The sequence below is a fragment of the Phyllobates terribilis genome, unplaced genomic scaffold (genome assembly GCF_046119375.1).
Source record: "Phyllobates terribilis strain yellow unplaced genomic scaffold, ASM4611937v1 Scaffold_1__5_contigs__length_1240528914, whole genome shotgun sequence".
Taxonomy (NCBI): domain Eukaryota; kingdom Metazoa; phylum Chordata; class Amphibia; order Anura; family Dendrobatidae; genus Phyllobates; species Phyllobates terribilis.
In genome coordinates this window covers 1100103167-1100118084 of record NW_027362761.1, presented here as the reverse complement: position 1 = coordinate 1100118084, position 14918 = coordinate 1100103167, and the positions used below count along the sequence as shown (strand labels likewise).

The following is a 14918-nucleotide window of genomic DNA, read 5'->3' as shown; positions in this document are numbered from 1 at the left end:
TGGGTTTCACATATAGGTCAGTAGAGAGGAAACCCAGTTCGTCTTTGATAATGGTGGTATCAAGGAAGTGAATAGATTGTTTGCTGGAAGAAATGGTGAAGCCAAGACCATCCCAGGATGAATTCAAAGTCTCAAAGAATTGTGTCAAGGTTTCCATGGGCCCTGTCCAAATGCAGAAAATATCATCTATGTAGCGCTTCCATACCCTAGAGTAGGTCTTAAACAGTGGGTTTGTGTATTCTATCTCTTCCTCAAATGTTGACATATAGCAGTTAGCGTACGGGGGAGCTACATTAGATCCCATCGCAGTACCCTGTTTCTGTAAATAAAAAGTGTCTTGGAAGAGGAAGAAATTTTTAGATAGGACAAGGTTAAGAGGTCTAGACAGAGATGGATAATATCCGATGGTGTATGGCAAATTTCCAATAAGTTTTTTACACAGATGATGCCTTTTTCATGTGGGATGGAGGTATATAGATTATTAACATCAAATGTGAAAAGTAAGGAGTCCGGGTGGATCTGTGCGATCTCTTTGATGATAGTTAGGAAGGCTCCTGTGTCGAGGATGAAGGATGTGGTCTGTTTAACCAAAGGGGTCAATATTTTTTCTAAGAAAATCGCTAGAGGAGATAGGATGGAATTAGTGGCAGCGACTATCGGACGGCCCGGAGGGTTCTCGAGATTCTTATGGATTTTTGGTAAGGTATAAAACACTGGAATAATTGGAAAAGTGTTGGTTAAGAATTCACAGGTTTTGTTGTAAATTGTTCCCTTAAGGGAATGGTGTTCCAGGGTTTTTGAGATAGCATCTCTGATTGTGGAGGTGGGATCATGTGTAAGTCTCTCGTAAAACGAGTTGTCATCTAACTGTCTCTGAACCTCACTCAGATAGGCAGATTTATCCATCACCACTATCGCCCCGCCCTTGTCTGCTGATTTGATGATAATGGAGGAATCGGATTGGAGTGTTTTTAGTGCTTGTCTGTCCAAAGAGGACAGATTCTGTTGATAATGTAACCGGCCTAAGTCAATATCTGATCGTAATTTTTGAAAATAATGCTTAATGAAGTTGATGAAAGATTCTGCAGCGTGATAGCTAAAATTACAAAAAGAACACATGAGTCTTCTGAGTTCCAGGTTACTTTTCTATATAATTATGGGTTTGTAACCCTACCTGGGCACCACCACTACTCCAGAGTGCGGTAGTTTTATTTATTTATTTTATTTATTTAAATACCAACCTTATTCCTATAGAAATGTCGTGGAAAAACCTGAAGCGAGCAATTTTATCAGAGAATACTAATTAATATAACAGAATTAAAGCTGTTTTGTAGAGAGGAACGGACTAAAATTCTTCCACGCCGGATGCAGGACTATTCAACAATTACTTGAAACATTTAGATGCAGTTATTGCTGTACAAGGAGGCACACCAGTTTCTAAAATCAATAATTCATATAATTTTGCTACTCACAAACGTGATACTGGATACTTTTTTCATTGAAATTAATGACAGAGTGTAATAGTTTTGAGTCATTTGTTTGATTTGGTTCTCTTTACATTTTTGAAAAACTGGGTGAATTTTAGGTCAAATGTATGCAGAAATATGGAAAATTCTAAAGAGTTCACAATCTTTCATGAGCTACTGTACATCAGTACTGAGCAGTATAGCTGTGAATCCATTACTGAAGTAAAATAAACACTAGAGAGCTGCAGCCCAATCTGTCTGCGTCTGTGCTTCTCTCTCCCCCTCTCTTTCAATAAGTAGTTGTAATATTATACTTCAATGACCTTGGTAGTCAGTCTTTTCTTTGACCAATACAGATTTTAGCAGTTTTATGATGAGCTCAGGAGTAGGGATGGGCGGACCGCTGGAAGTTCGGGGTCTGGTACCTGGCCCGAACTTTATGTAAAAGCTTGGTTCGGGCACCAGAACTGTACCAAACTTCAACCAGAACCTGAACCCCATCGAAAATAAAGGATGACTGAACTTTGAAAGGAAAAAAAAAATCTCTCTCTCCCTCTTTTTCTCCTCTGCGACACCATGGACTTACCTCTCGGACTCCAAACACTGCGATTGACTTCAACAGAAAGTCCGTGCCCAGCATTTTGCTCTGGACAGTGACTGTCTGGTATGAATACTGAACATTTGAGGTTGGGTTCGCCCATCTCTACTAAGGAGGAAGGAGTGAGGGAAGAAATGGCTCTTACGTGAAGACAGAAACATATTTCCCTGATCAAATACATTTAGAAGTTTTTTATATATGCTTGTACTATTGATCTAATCAAAGTTTGTTAAACAACAGTGACTTTTTAAGGTTTTATTACAAGAAGGTAAGAAACATTAAAAAAAAAACTTAAAATCACATTTTCTGTATATTTTCCATATAAAAATAGAGTCCAGTTTAATTTTTTTGGAGCTTTTAGATTTTAACAATATTGAAAAAATTCCCATTGCAGTTTGAAATATGAGTGTGGTCAACTTTATTATATTTATAATATTTTTGCTGTAGATTGCTAGCTTAGAATTGTAATTGTGATTTTTTTTACTATAGATTTACTCTACAAGACGAAGATGTCGGTGAAGAACTTCTTGCCTGCTTTATTAGAGTACCTTCTTCCATCTTGCAGAAGCTAGAGTGCAGATTTGTGGATGACATTAGCTCTTTAGTGGTATCAGATTCAGAAGAACTGGTCAGCAAGGTGTTGAATATTTCTAGTCTTGATGATCACTTAAAAATCCCTTTCCCAATTAGTATTTCAATTCCATTTAGTAGTCATTACAGAGGAAGCTATAAGGATATAATGGTAAAAGTCATTGATGAAAAGTTCCATTCAAGTTATTTAACACCTAATTCTTTAGAAGGACGTCATGGAGAACACAAGGCAAGTAACGCAGTTTATAACTTCAATTATATATACTATTAATACCATTCTAAAAATTCTTCTGTAATAGGAAGATTTCACAAAGCTATAATGTAGTTATATATTAACAATCAAATTTTGGCTACAAAACCTTGATTTCCACTGAACTAAAGTCAGAGACCCTTAGCGTTCTATTGTTATCCACATTTGGTACAATATAATAGCAGTCTGCGTCTTAAGCCCATAATTGAGATATTAAAGTGTGTTCTTATGAAATATACTTAAATGTTAACTGTAATTTCAATAAACTTATCTTATTCCCAATGTAATGCAAACTAATAGATTTGCAAATTACATTACCAAAAATTATGTTTTGAGCCCGCAAAAATTACTCAAAAGTTCTGGCCATCATTTTTCTCCCTCTTGTAAAACTTGCTGTCCACTGCCTGTTGTCAAGTGTAATCCATCTCTAGCAACAGAGACACCAAGATGGATTATAGAAAGTGAGAAGGACTTTGCCTCTTTATTCTGAGGGGAAATGTACAGGGTGGGCCATTTAGATGGATACACCTAAATTAAATGGGAATGGTTGGTGATATCAACTTCCTGTTTGTGGCGCATTAGTATATGGGAGGGGGAAAACTTTTCCAGATGGGTGGTAACCATGGTGGCCATTTTGAAGTCGGCCATTTTGGATCCAACTTTATTTTTTTCAATGGGAAGAGGGTCATGTGACACATCAAACTTATTGAGAATTTCATAAGAAAAACAATGGTGTGCTTGGTTTTAACGTAACTTTATTCTTTCATGAGTTTTTTACAAGTTGATGACCACTTATAAAATGTGTTCAAAGTGCTGCCCATTGTGTTGGATTGTCAACCCTCTTCTTCCACTCTTGACACACTGATAGCAACACCACAGAAGAAATGCTAGCACAGGCTTCCAGTATCTGTTGTTTCAGATGCTGCACATCTTGTATGTTCAGAGCATTGACAATTGCCTTCAGATGACCCCAAAGATAAAAGTCTAAGGGGGTCAGATCAGGAGACCTTGGAGGCCATTCAACTGGCCCATGACGATCAATCCACTTTCCAGGAAACTGTTCATGTAGGAATGTTCGAACCTGACACCCATAATGTGGTGGTGCACTATCTTGTTGGAAAAACTCAGGGAACGTGCCATCTTCAGTGCATAAAGAGGGCAACACATCATCATGTAGCTATTTCAGATATCCAGTGGCACTGAGGTTTCCACTGATGAAGAATGGCCCCACTATCTTTGTACCCCATATACCACACCATACCATCAGGATACGAGACGTGCGGCATCTGAAACAATGGATACTGGAAGCCTGTGCTAGAATTTCTTCTCCGGTGTTGCTATCAGTGTGTCAAGAGTGGAAGAAGAGGGTTGCATTGACAATCCAACACAATGGGCAGCACTTTGAACACATTTTATAAGTGGTCATAAACTTGTAAAAAACTCATGAAAGAATAAAGTTAAAATTAAAACCAAGCACACCATTGTTTTTATTATGAAATTCTCAATAAGTTTGTTTTGTCACATGACCCTCTTCCCATTGAAAAAAAATCAGTTGGATCCAAAATGGCTGACTTCAAAATGGCCGCAATGATCACCACACATCTGGAAAAGTTTCCCCCCTCCCATATACCAATGTGCCACAAAAAGGAAGTTGATATCACCAACCATTCCCATTTAATTTAGGTGTATCCATCTAAATGGCCCACCCTGTAGTTCAAGAACATAAATTGCTGGCAAAATGTTGAGTGCATGACATATTACAAAAGCATAAGAATTGTAAGAATTCCTGAAAAATTTTGACTAGTATTTGCCCAAAAATCAGTTTTAACTTGTGTTGCATGATGGCTGTAAGATCATGAATATTTGGATTTGGGTTGAAATGAAAGCCTATGTTGTTAGATCATTGGTGATAATAGCTGTCTCGGTAAAGATATACCTGATAACTGTTTTCCAAAAGGATAGATACTGCCTCTTAATGCCATGTGTAGGTGGATACATTGTCAATGTCCATCACTCCAAAGAACCTTGAAACATTATTACGATTTTCCTTGTTTCTGTAAACCCCATAAACATTGAATAAAGCAGCAGGGCAAATGTTCAGGTACTCTGTTCAAGCTTCTCTTTACTGTGGTCATGCAGTGAGGAGAAGAAAGGGACATGGGACCACCCATTCTAATGATCATGGGAAGGACAACTGTTGGAACTCCAGTGATCAGACATTTATCACTTATTCTGCAGCTAAGTGATACATTATCAATTTAAGACATCTATTTTTATGTTTCCCAACTTTGGCTGAATTATCACAAAGAGTATGTATTCCTTAATAATGACAGATTATGGTACTTTTGTGGTTCATCTATCTTTCCTGTCTGTAAACCAGTGATCGGGATGAACCTTTGATATGAATGCCCTTGACTCCTGGTATGATTAGGGCTTCTTTACACGTTGTGTTTAATATTTTTTTGCCGAGGATAAATAAAAGCATTTTACAGTACCAAAGGGAATAAGATTTGTTGTGCACATGCTGCTTATTCTTTTCTTGAAGATTTGAACCTTCATAACCTTTCTTCAAATCTGTAGGATGTCAGCGTTTTGTAGTATTTTTCACTCATTCAAATGAGTAAAAAGAAAAAAAACAAATAAAAATACATAAAAAATTCATGCCAAAATGCAACAAAAACGCACTTATTTTTAGCAGTTTTTCCTTCCAACACTGGTTCTTGCAGCAGAAAAATCTACTGCAAATACTGAACGTATTTCAACAGTTTTTTTACCGGCTAATTTCCAAATCTCGTGAACACAAGTATAATTATAGGATGACTTTATACTCTAGACATGTTCTTTTCAGTTCAGTTCATATTCTTTAAATTTTACGTAAAATGTTATGTGCAGCAATTTCATATTAACATCTCATTGGCTTCTTCTACAGTTTTAATTTGCCATTTGTTTAATGCAGGTGAGTTTTGCAGAGGTTAAAGTGTATAAACTTGGCACGTTTTCTGTGGTTTCATGTCTGAAGAAGGAGAATTTTACTGTTCTTAAAAAAGGATTATCTTTGAAGCTGAGCGTGGATTCACGGATTTCCTTAAATTACCCCCCAGGCTGTTTCAGCTCTTCAGTAATTGTGCAGTTTAAGGTAACTCTGAATTTGTATCTTTTCTTTAAAATGTGTTACATCTGGAACATAAATCGTCAGAGTTATTTCCCAAAGCAGCAGTCCTTGAGACAAAAGTGGGAAAGGCATTATTACAACTTAGACTCATTGTAATGTGCTGGCAATGATAAGTACTCCTAAGGGGGTAAGTATTTCAAGAAACTGACTTTTATGTACACACCTTATATTTCACCATCTGCAGGTATAAAGACTCCTCTAGATAATTGATCTCCTGGATGAACTGAGCTGTTTTCAGTTTTAAAAAATCATAGTTAATGTTCATGGAAATTTCACACTTCCTAAATTAACCCCTTGGGTTGATCAGACAACAGCTGAATTAGTAATAGAACTATATGGAAGCGAGTAGATACCTACCAGTAATATTCTGTTAGATTTTGCCGGTTTGTGATAAGATTTTTTTTAAAAAAAAATCTTCTTAATAAAAGTAATACTACTATGTAAAAAGGATGTGAAATGCATTATATAAACTTTTCACATCTCTGTTTGTAATTTGATTAAAATGATGGACACTATTAGGTCAGTAACATGGTGCCGACAAAAGATTGTTGCTCACCTGTCCTGGATCCAGGCTTCGTTCCCCGATCCGCTGAAATCTGTTGTGCTCCACGTCGGCCTCTGCAGATGCGTGATCCCATGTGATCATCCTACCTTGACCTATATAAGGTCTAACATGACACACACCTGTGTTTTGGTGTTAAGACTTCTAAGTGCTCCGGAGTCCTGTGTGCCTGCAGTCTTCAAGACCTTTGCTCCCTGTTCCTAGTCTCCTGTCTGGCTACGGTTTCCAGAACTTCAGGTTCTTGTCTGCGGTCTCCAGGACCTCTACTACCCGTTCCCAGTCTCCTGTCCGCCTGTGGTTTCCATGACCTCTGCTATCTGTGTATAGTCTCCAGGACCTCTGCTACCTGTTCTCGGTCTCCTGCCTACCTGTAGTATTATTATCATGCATTTGTCAATAAATTAACAAACAGTGTACTGCGCCGCAGCCCAGTACACACATAATTCTACATCATTCGTACATAGCATAAGAATACGAAGCACTAATTATGCATCAAACTCCTATTCTACACAAAACAATCAAGCTGAAAGAAAAAGCATGTCAAACAATACAGTTTGATGAACTGTGATAGGGGATGAGTAGTGGGAGAAAAGGATAGAGAGGGGAAAATCACAGGTCCAAAGCTTTATTGAGAGACAAGACATGTAAGGGAAAAGAGAGGATGAAAAAGGGGTTTAGTAGCCATCCTCATTCGCATCCATCAGACCATTGATGATGGGATAGGCTCTGAGCAGGCTGTGAATCAGCCTGCGGCAGTCCTGGGTGGATATCCTCTCCCTCAAGATGAGCCGGTTCCTAGCTACCCAAATAGCATCCTTACAACAGTTCATAATGTGTCAAGCCTCCTGGATGGCTCCAACGGTATGAACCCCAGAAGAGTCAGTAAAGCACAGAATGGTGTGATAGGTTCGCTCTGAGGATAGAGTTCCTCAAGTCGTCCTCTAGGGCAGTCACCAGGCGCTGTGTAATCCGGCAATCCCAAAAAGTGCGCAAAGATGTTTCCTCCATGAAGTGGCCTACAGTACTGGGTCTTGCACAGGTTCTGGGCATGCATGAATGACTAGATGGGCAGCCCACCCTAAATTGCCATCCACGACAAGTCCTTGTGCCTGTTGGTCAGCCTGTCAGATGACACATTTAACCACACACAGTATCCAGCGTGTCCTGGTGGAGTCCTGTAATGTTCTCAACATCATCCTTGACTATGATCAGCTTGTGGATAGTTTTGCGCTTCCACAAGTCAGGCTTGAGTCCCTCCAATTGATGCTCCCCCACTAACCGAACAATGTCTTCGTAGAATCATGGTGTCGTACAGTTGTAGGGGTAGGAGCAGTCCCACTTGTCCCAGTCAAGTCGCCTCCCAAGAGGAAGCAGTAAGAAGCAGGACAAGGACCTGCTCGCAGAACTTGTATAGTCCAGCGAACTCAATCACACACGAAGGAGGACCACAGGAGGGTGGGGATATCTTGTATGCCCTTCCCATCCTTGCAATGTTCCTTGTACATGTTGGACCTCCTGACTCTGTCCATCTTGGATGCCCAGACAAAGTGAAACACCATCCTGGTAATGGCCCTGCACATGGTGACATGGGGGGGCCAGGCATGGGCCATGTACTGTGGCACAGGCAGTACTTCATTATGCAAGACAAGCTCTTTACCCTCAGAAGTGAGGCTTCTGAGGCACCAGAGACTTATGCTTTGGTCAACCTTGGCCAAACGTTCTTGCCAAAACTTGAGACCGCTCCTTCCTTCCCAAACCAGACTCCAAGAACTTTGATGAAATCTGTCTGGATGTTGAAGAGGAAGGCAGGTTGCCAATCCCCGAAAAGCATGGCTTTTGACTTCCCGCAGATGACTTTGGTCCCTGAAGCTTGACCTTACATCTCACACATCTGGACGAGGGCATCGACTGAGCTACGATCAGTGCAGAAAACAGTGACATCGTCCATGTAGAGCAGAGGGCTAAAATTAAAAACCTGAACAAAGTCATGGGCCTTGATGTACTCAACCGTGTCCCGCATGAGAGCGAGGCTGTCTGCAATGCGATATCCGGGGATGCCACAGGTCTGGGCTGGGTGAATGATCCGTTCAATGACCATCTTCAGTCATGTCACCATTGTCATGACTAGGACCTTGTAGTCCACATTGAGTAGAGTAATGGGACGACAAATCTTCAGGTCGCACATCTCTCCTTTCTGCTTGTACAGGATCATGACTATTCCTTCCCTCAATGAAAGAGGCATTCTATCCTCCACTATTATCTCCTCGTACAGGTCCAACAGGTCTGGTTAGATGAGGTCTCACAGCACTGCATAGAGCTCTGCTGGCAGTTCATCATTGCCCGGGGTTCTGCTGGTCCTAAAGGATTTAGCGGCAGAGAGCAATTCGCCCACCATCAGAGGTTTGTCTATGGCTGCCACACCTGCAGGGTCAAGATGGTTAGTGATACCTGACAGGAATTTATCGGCAGCGTCCGGGTCGGTAATCTTGTGTGAGTTGAAATTGCTGTAGAAGTTCCACATCACATGCTCCATCTCAAAGCGCATGTTTCCGCTCTCATCTCACTGCTTGTTCAGAGGTGTGTGGCCAGCATGGAGTTTCTTGAAAAAGAACGAGTTACATTTCTCACCCTTCTCCAGCTTCTTTAACTTGGAACAAAAGGCGATTCGCTTGGACTCCTTCTCAAAGTGCCTTTTTCTGGCTTTTCTTGGTCTCCCCCCAGCTCCTCCTTCATGTCCCAGCCACAGTGAGGAAGGTCCTGCAGTGACCGCAGCTCGTGCTGCAGTCTTCTGAAGTCCCTTGTTACAAGTCCGGGTGGTGGAATCTCTGTGCTTCGGTGCAAGGAGGGACCAGAGGGGCGTGAATAAGTGCCTACTCGGCCCTACCAAGGTCACACGGCGGCTTAGTCCCCTCCGTGAACCAAGGAGGGACCAGGCAGGTGGACCAGGTGCCACTCTGGGACCGACCTTGTGTGAGAGCAGGTGACTGCCATGGGTCAGATGTCAGGAACTGACCGGTACAGCGGATGAGCACGGCAGGAAGACTGACGGGTGGACCGGGTAGATAAGCAGGCTGGTTTGGCAGATAGCCAGATGGGTGCTCCAGGTAGGCAAGCTAGCGGGCACGACAGGTAACAGGCAGGTGCTCCAGGTATGTAGGCTGGTGGGCAAAGCAGGTTACAGGCAGGTGCACCAGGTAGGTAGGCTGGTGGGCACGGCAGGTTACAGGCAGGTGCTCCCGGTTGGCTGACTGGCGGGCACAACAAGTAACAGACAGGTACTCCAGGTAAGCAGGCAGGAGAACACAACTATAGACAGACAGGAGGACAGAACTATTAGACAGACTGGCGGGCTGGACTGAGAGACAGACTGGCAGGCAGGACTTACAGGCAGCGGGACCTGAGGGCTGGAGCAAGTGTTTAGCACACGGAACAACAACCTTGCACAGGCACCTCCATATTGGAGGAGGTGCCTAATATAGGGGAAGTCCTCTGGCCATTGGCTGGGGACTCTATAGGATGGTACATGCGGCCCCTTTAAGAGGGAGGAAGCGCGCGCACCCTAAGCACAGTGCCCGGGAAGCTGTTTGCGGTGCGCGCCACAGCAGCAGGGGAGCGGGAAGACGCCGGACCTGGACCCCGGCAGTGAGGGGAACAGCGTCTCTGCCCTGCAGGAGGCAGAGACACCGATGCTACATCCCTCTTTTTCTCACACGCCTGTTGTTGACTCTTGGTTTGAAAGAAGCAGCGAAACTCAAGTTTAACATACTCCCACCAGTCATAAACAATTCGGAAGCAACCCTTGTAAAACCTAGCGGCTCTAAGTTTCTCCAGGACCTCAACCTGAGCCAGCAGAGCAGGATTCAGATTCCAGGAGCCAGGGCCAGAAGGAAAGCTGTGACCAAGGACACATTGCAAGTGAATGGCTCTGTGGTCGGAGAAGAAGCAACTCTTCCATTAATGTTACATTATAAATTACCATTCTCCTTGGAAAATTCTCGATAGATACATTTATTACATTCATATCTCATAAAACATCATCCAAATGCAGCTTTGGTCTTCTCGTGACAATTTAATTTTGGCACTGAAATCCAATATTCACTTGATTTTTCATCACAAGATGTCAATGGTCAAATTCTCACAGCAAATTTCTGCTTCTACAGTTTGAAAACCATCTGTAACTTTTATATTATTCTTGCAGGTTCAACCAATAGATACATCGTTGATCTCTGTACTGAAAGCGAAACATGATATATATCATCCAGTGGTGTCAAGCAGCCCACTCATTCAAGTGAAACAGCCATCAGTTCAGGCTTTCCACAAGCCTGCCACAGTTTTCCTTCCTTGCCCTCCGAACCCAGAGAAAAAGAAGACAGGTGATGATGCAGAAAATAGGAGGGCAGCAAGCGCTGCAGCTTCAAAAACTACAGGAACACATCAGATTCGGTAAGGGTTTTTTATAGAACACTGAATCCTTTGTCGCTGCTTTTAAAGCTCCTATTATCTGCAATATACACTGAATTCTTTACCACATTTTACTCACAGTTTTAATGTTGTTCTATTAAAACACATTTAATTATTGGAATATATTAAGCTCCTTTGTATTTTATGTTTTAAGAGGAAAAAAAAACAAAAAACTGACTGTATGACTGCAGTCAGGTGTATTTTTCTCTGAACTAGACTTGTCTGGCTACGTCTCCAGCCGAATTCTGCCAGCGCCGCTCCAGGTGATTGACTTTTCTCTTTCTGTGTGTTTATGAGACTTATTGCAAGACCAAGCGGATATAGTGCATTACAACACCAATTTACCATGTGGTTTCTACGCAATTTCATGGGATTTCATGCAAGGATTTTGTGTAGGTCATATATTTTATTAGTTTATTAATTTAATATAATTTGATACTTAAATTACTTACTAGTGTTCAGCGAGCACTAAAATGCTCGGGTGCTCGAAGCTCGGGCCGAGCTCACCGTGATACTCGGGTGCTCGACCCGAGCAACGAGCCCAATGTCAGTCTATGGGAGACCCGAGCATTTTTACGGCGGCACCCCCGGCAGTCTGTAGAAAGCCTAAAAAGTGCCCAAAACGATAGTGACAGTGCTCAAATGACATGGGGACAGCATGGGGATCGCCCCAGGAAGCATTTCTGCCCCCCAGGTCACTGCTGTCAACAACCTGGTCAGAGATATTAAGCCACTTTTACGGGCTCACAATAAAATGTTCAAAAACGAAACTGTAACTGTTTTCCTGTGAAATATGTTAAGGAACATCCTTTCTAGGGTAAAGACTTGTGTATAAGGTAAAATAAATAACCAAAAACAAAAATACTCCTTCACACCTTGGGCTATGTTCACAAGTAGCATTTTTTATGTGTTTTTGCTCTTTTGTATTGCTTTCGACCGTGACAAATGCATTCACCGGGAAATGTAATTTTAACATTTTACAACCTTATCTGGCCATGTGCTGTATGACACATGCATGCAGTGCTGAAAAGACATGGGAACAACATGGGGAAGACCCCTGGAAGCATCTCTGACACCCAGGTCACTGCCTAAAAGTGTGCCCATCAGAAGTGATCCTTGCCGCATCAGAAGATTCAGACTTGCAACTGTCCCCGTGCAAGTCCTTGTCCCATGACAGTGTTCAATTGTAATTCCCCCATTCCTTGCAATGCAAGCTCAAATATGCAGCCAACCACCCACCCACCCGCAGGCTGCAATACTATACTGCTAGCTTGCACTTGAAATGGGGCCTTTTAGTTTGGAGGAGGCTGAAGCTGGCAACTACCTCATGGCTGCGTCGGCGGCGAGGTCTCCATACTCAGTCACCAGCCGCCACTATTTGTCCCGGGAACCTTCCCCACACTTTTCTTAGCCTGGACTGCTTTAGGGCAGCATTGGACGAGCCCATCAGACAACCAGAGATTCCTCCGGTGGGCCCTGGCTTCTCCATCAGGGGAGCTGAGAGTGCCAAGTTGAGGAGCATGATGATGATGAAAGAAGTTAGCATCTGCTTTGTTTTCTTGGAATGCAAGCGTAAGTGTGCAGCCTGCCCCCCACCCACCCCCAGGCTGCAATACCATACTGCTAGCTTGCTTGCACTTGAAATGAGGCCTTTTAGGCTTGTGGAGGCAGACGCCAGCCACCATGTCATGGCTGCGTCGGCGGCCTGGTATCCATACTCAGTCCCCAGCCTCCCGGCGGCCGGGTGTCCACACTCGATCCCCAGCTGCCTGGGGGCGGCCGGATGTCCATACTCGGTCCAAAACCGCCCCTATTTGTCCCGGTGCGCCTTATACACAAGCGCGCATACCAAAACATTACCTGTGCCCTCCCCAGTGCATTTAGTGGGAAGGAAAGCCTATTCCGCTGTAGTGTGTGCACGCCAACCCCCTGTTCATGGGACATGCGAAGATGCCTCCCGCCCTGCACCAGTCATTGCAGACTTGCAATTATCCCCGTTCAAGTCCTTGTCCCAGGGCAGAGTTCAATTGTACCTCCCCCATTCCTTGCAATGCAAGCGCAAGTATGCTGCCTGCCACCCACCCACCTCCAGGCTGCAATACCACACTGCTTGCTTGCTTGCACTTAAAATTGGGCCTTTTAGGCATGTGGAGGCGGAATCCGGCCACCACGTCATGGCCGCGGGTCGGCGGCCTGGTATCCATACTGAGTCCCCAGCCACCCAGCGGCCGGGTGTCCACTCTTGGTCCACAGCCGCCAGGGGGTGGCCGGGTGTCCATACTCGGTCCCCAGCCGCCCCGAGGCAAGGTGCCCACACACGGCCGGGTGTCCTTATACACAAGCGCGCATACCAAAACATTACCTGTGCCCTCCCCAGTGCATTTGGTGGGAAGGACAGCCTAACCACAAACACGTGGACAAGTGAATGTGGCCAGGGATGGTCCATCTCACTGACTCCTTCACACTGGGTTAATATTGTGGAAGCCGGGACACAGTTGGACACTGGCATGCAACACGTCCTCCAGACATAGAGGATTGCGGGTCCTGGGTCAATCAGGCTTCAACACAAAGTTCAGAAGGTAGACAGCAGCAGTGGTTGGCCTCCTACACAATGAGTAAATTATTCATGATCATGAGGCCATCCATCTCCTTAGCTTTTTGTTCCTTGGAATGCAAGCGCATGTATGTAGTAGCGGCTAGGCTTGAGGTGGTCAGCGTTTTGGCGCATATGCTACCTCCTCCGAGGATTGCTGGATGTTTTCCTGCTACTATCCCAGTTCTATGACTCCCATTAAAACAAAGCTTCAGGTAATGAATGATGGATGAGGTGGTGGCAAAGGAGAATGAGCAGGAGGAACAGGGACCATTCACATCAATATCAGGCCAGTCAACCACACATGTCTTGTAGGATATGTTTCTGTACCAAAAGGAGCGGTTCTGCTACACAGTTATAGGGCATACAGTGAGTGCAATGCCTACCAAAAAGTTTCAAGGCACTCCAATGCCCCTTGGAAGTGACATGGAGGTCAGAGGGTATTAACTAAACCGTTTTTTCCATTTATAGCAACTGGGTGACCTGTACACTGTTGGCCTAAGCAGTGAATGGAAGGCTTTCCAAAAATTATGAGGAACTGCAATGCCCCTTGAAACAGACGTGGATTACGGCGTACTAAAAACCTTCCACCAATTATTGGGGAGTGGGTCTCCCTTAGTGTTCGGCTATGCATTGAAAAGCAAAAGCTGACTAAAATTAGGAGGAAATGCAATGCCCATTGAAAGAGTCGTGGAGGTTAGAAGTAATTAGAACAACATTTCAATGCCCCTTGGAAGAGCTGTGGAGTTCAGAGTGGTTTAACAAGACGGTTTTAATGCCCCTTGGAAGAGACGTGGAGTTCACAGTAGCTTAACAAGACGGTTTTAATGCCCCTTGGAAGAGTGGTGGAGGTCGAAGTGGAATAAAAAGACAATATCAATGCCCCTTGGAAGAGTGGTGGAGGTTACAGTGGAATAAAGACTATATCAATGCCCCTTGGAAGAGTGGTGGAGGTTGCAGTTGAATAAAAAGACAATATCAATGCCCATTGGAAGAGTGGTGGAGTTCTCAGTGGAATAAAAAGACAATATCAATGACCCTTGGAAGAGACGTGGAGGTCACAGTAGCTTAACAAGACGGTTTTAATGCCCCTTGGAAGAGACGTGGAGTTCAGAGTGGTTTAATAAGACGGTTTTAATGCCCCTTGAAAGAGACGTGGAGGTCCCAGTGGAATAAAAAGACAATATCAATGCCCCTTGGAAGAGTGGTGGAGGTCCCAGTGGAA

At 43.6% G+C, this 14918-nt stretch overlaps 1 protein-coding gene across 3 annotated transcripts in view; it reads left to right on the top strand.

Annotated features, from left to right (window-relative positions):
• Nucleotides 1–14918, top strand: part of DTHD1 (death domain containing 1) — a 138740-nt gene that overhangs the window by 93646 nt on the left and 30176 nt on the right. For all 3 annotated transcript variants that reach the window (XM_073646299.1, XM_073646285.1, XM_073646291.1), the window contains exons 3-5: nucleotides 2554–2884; nucleotides 5862–6041; nucleotides 10838–11082. In XM_073646299.1, the coding sequence (XP_073502400.1) occupies nucleotides 2554–2884; nucleotides 5862–6041; nucleotides 10838–11082 (756 nt within the window). The remainder of the gene's footprint in view (nucleotides 1–2553; nucleotides 2885–5861; nucleotides 6042–10837; nucleotides 11083–14918) is intronic.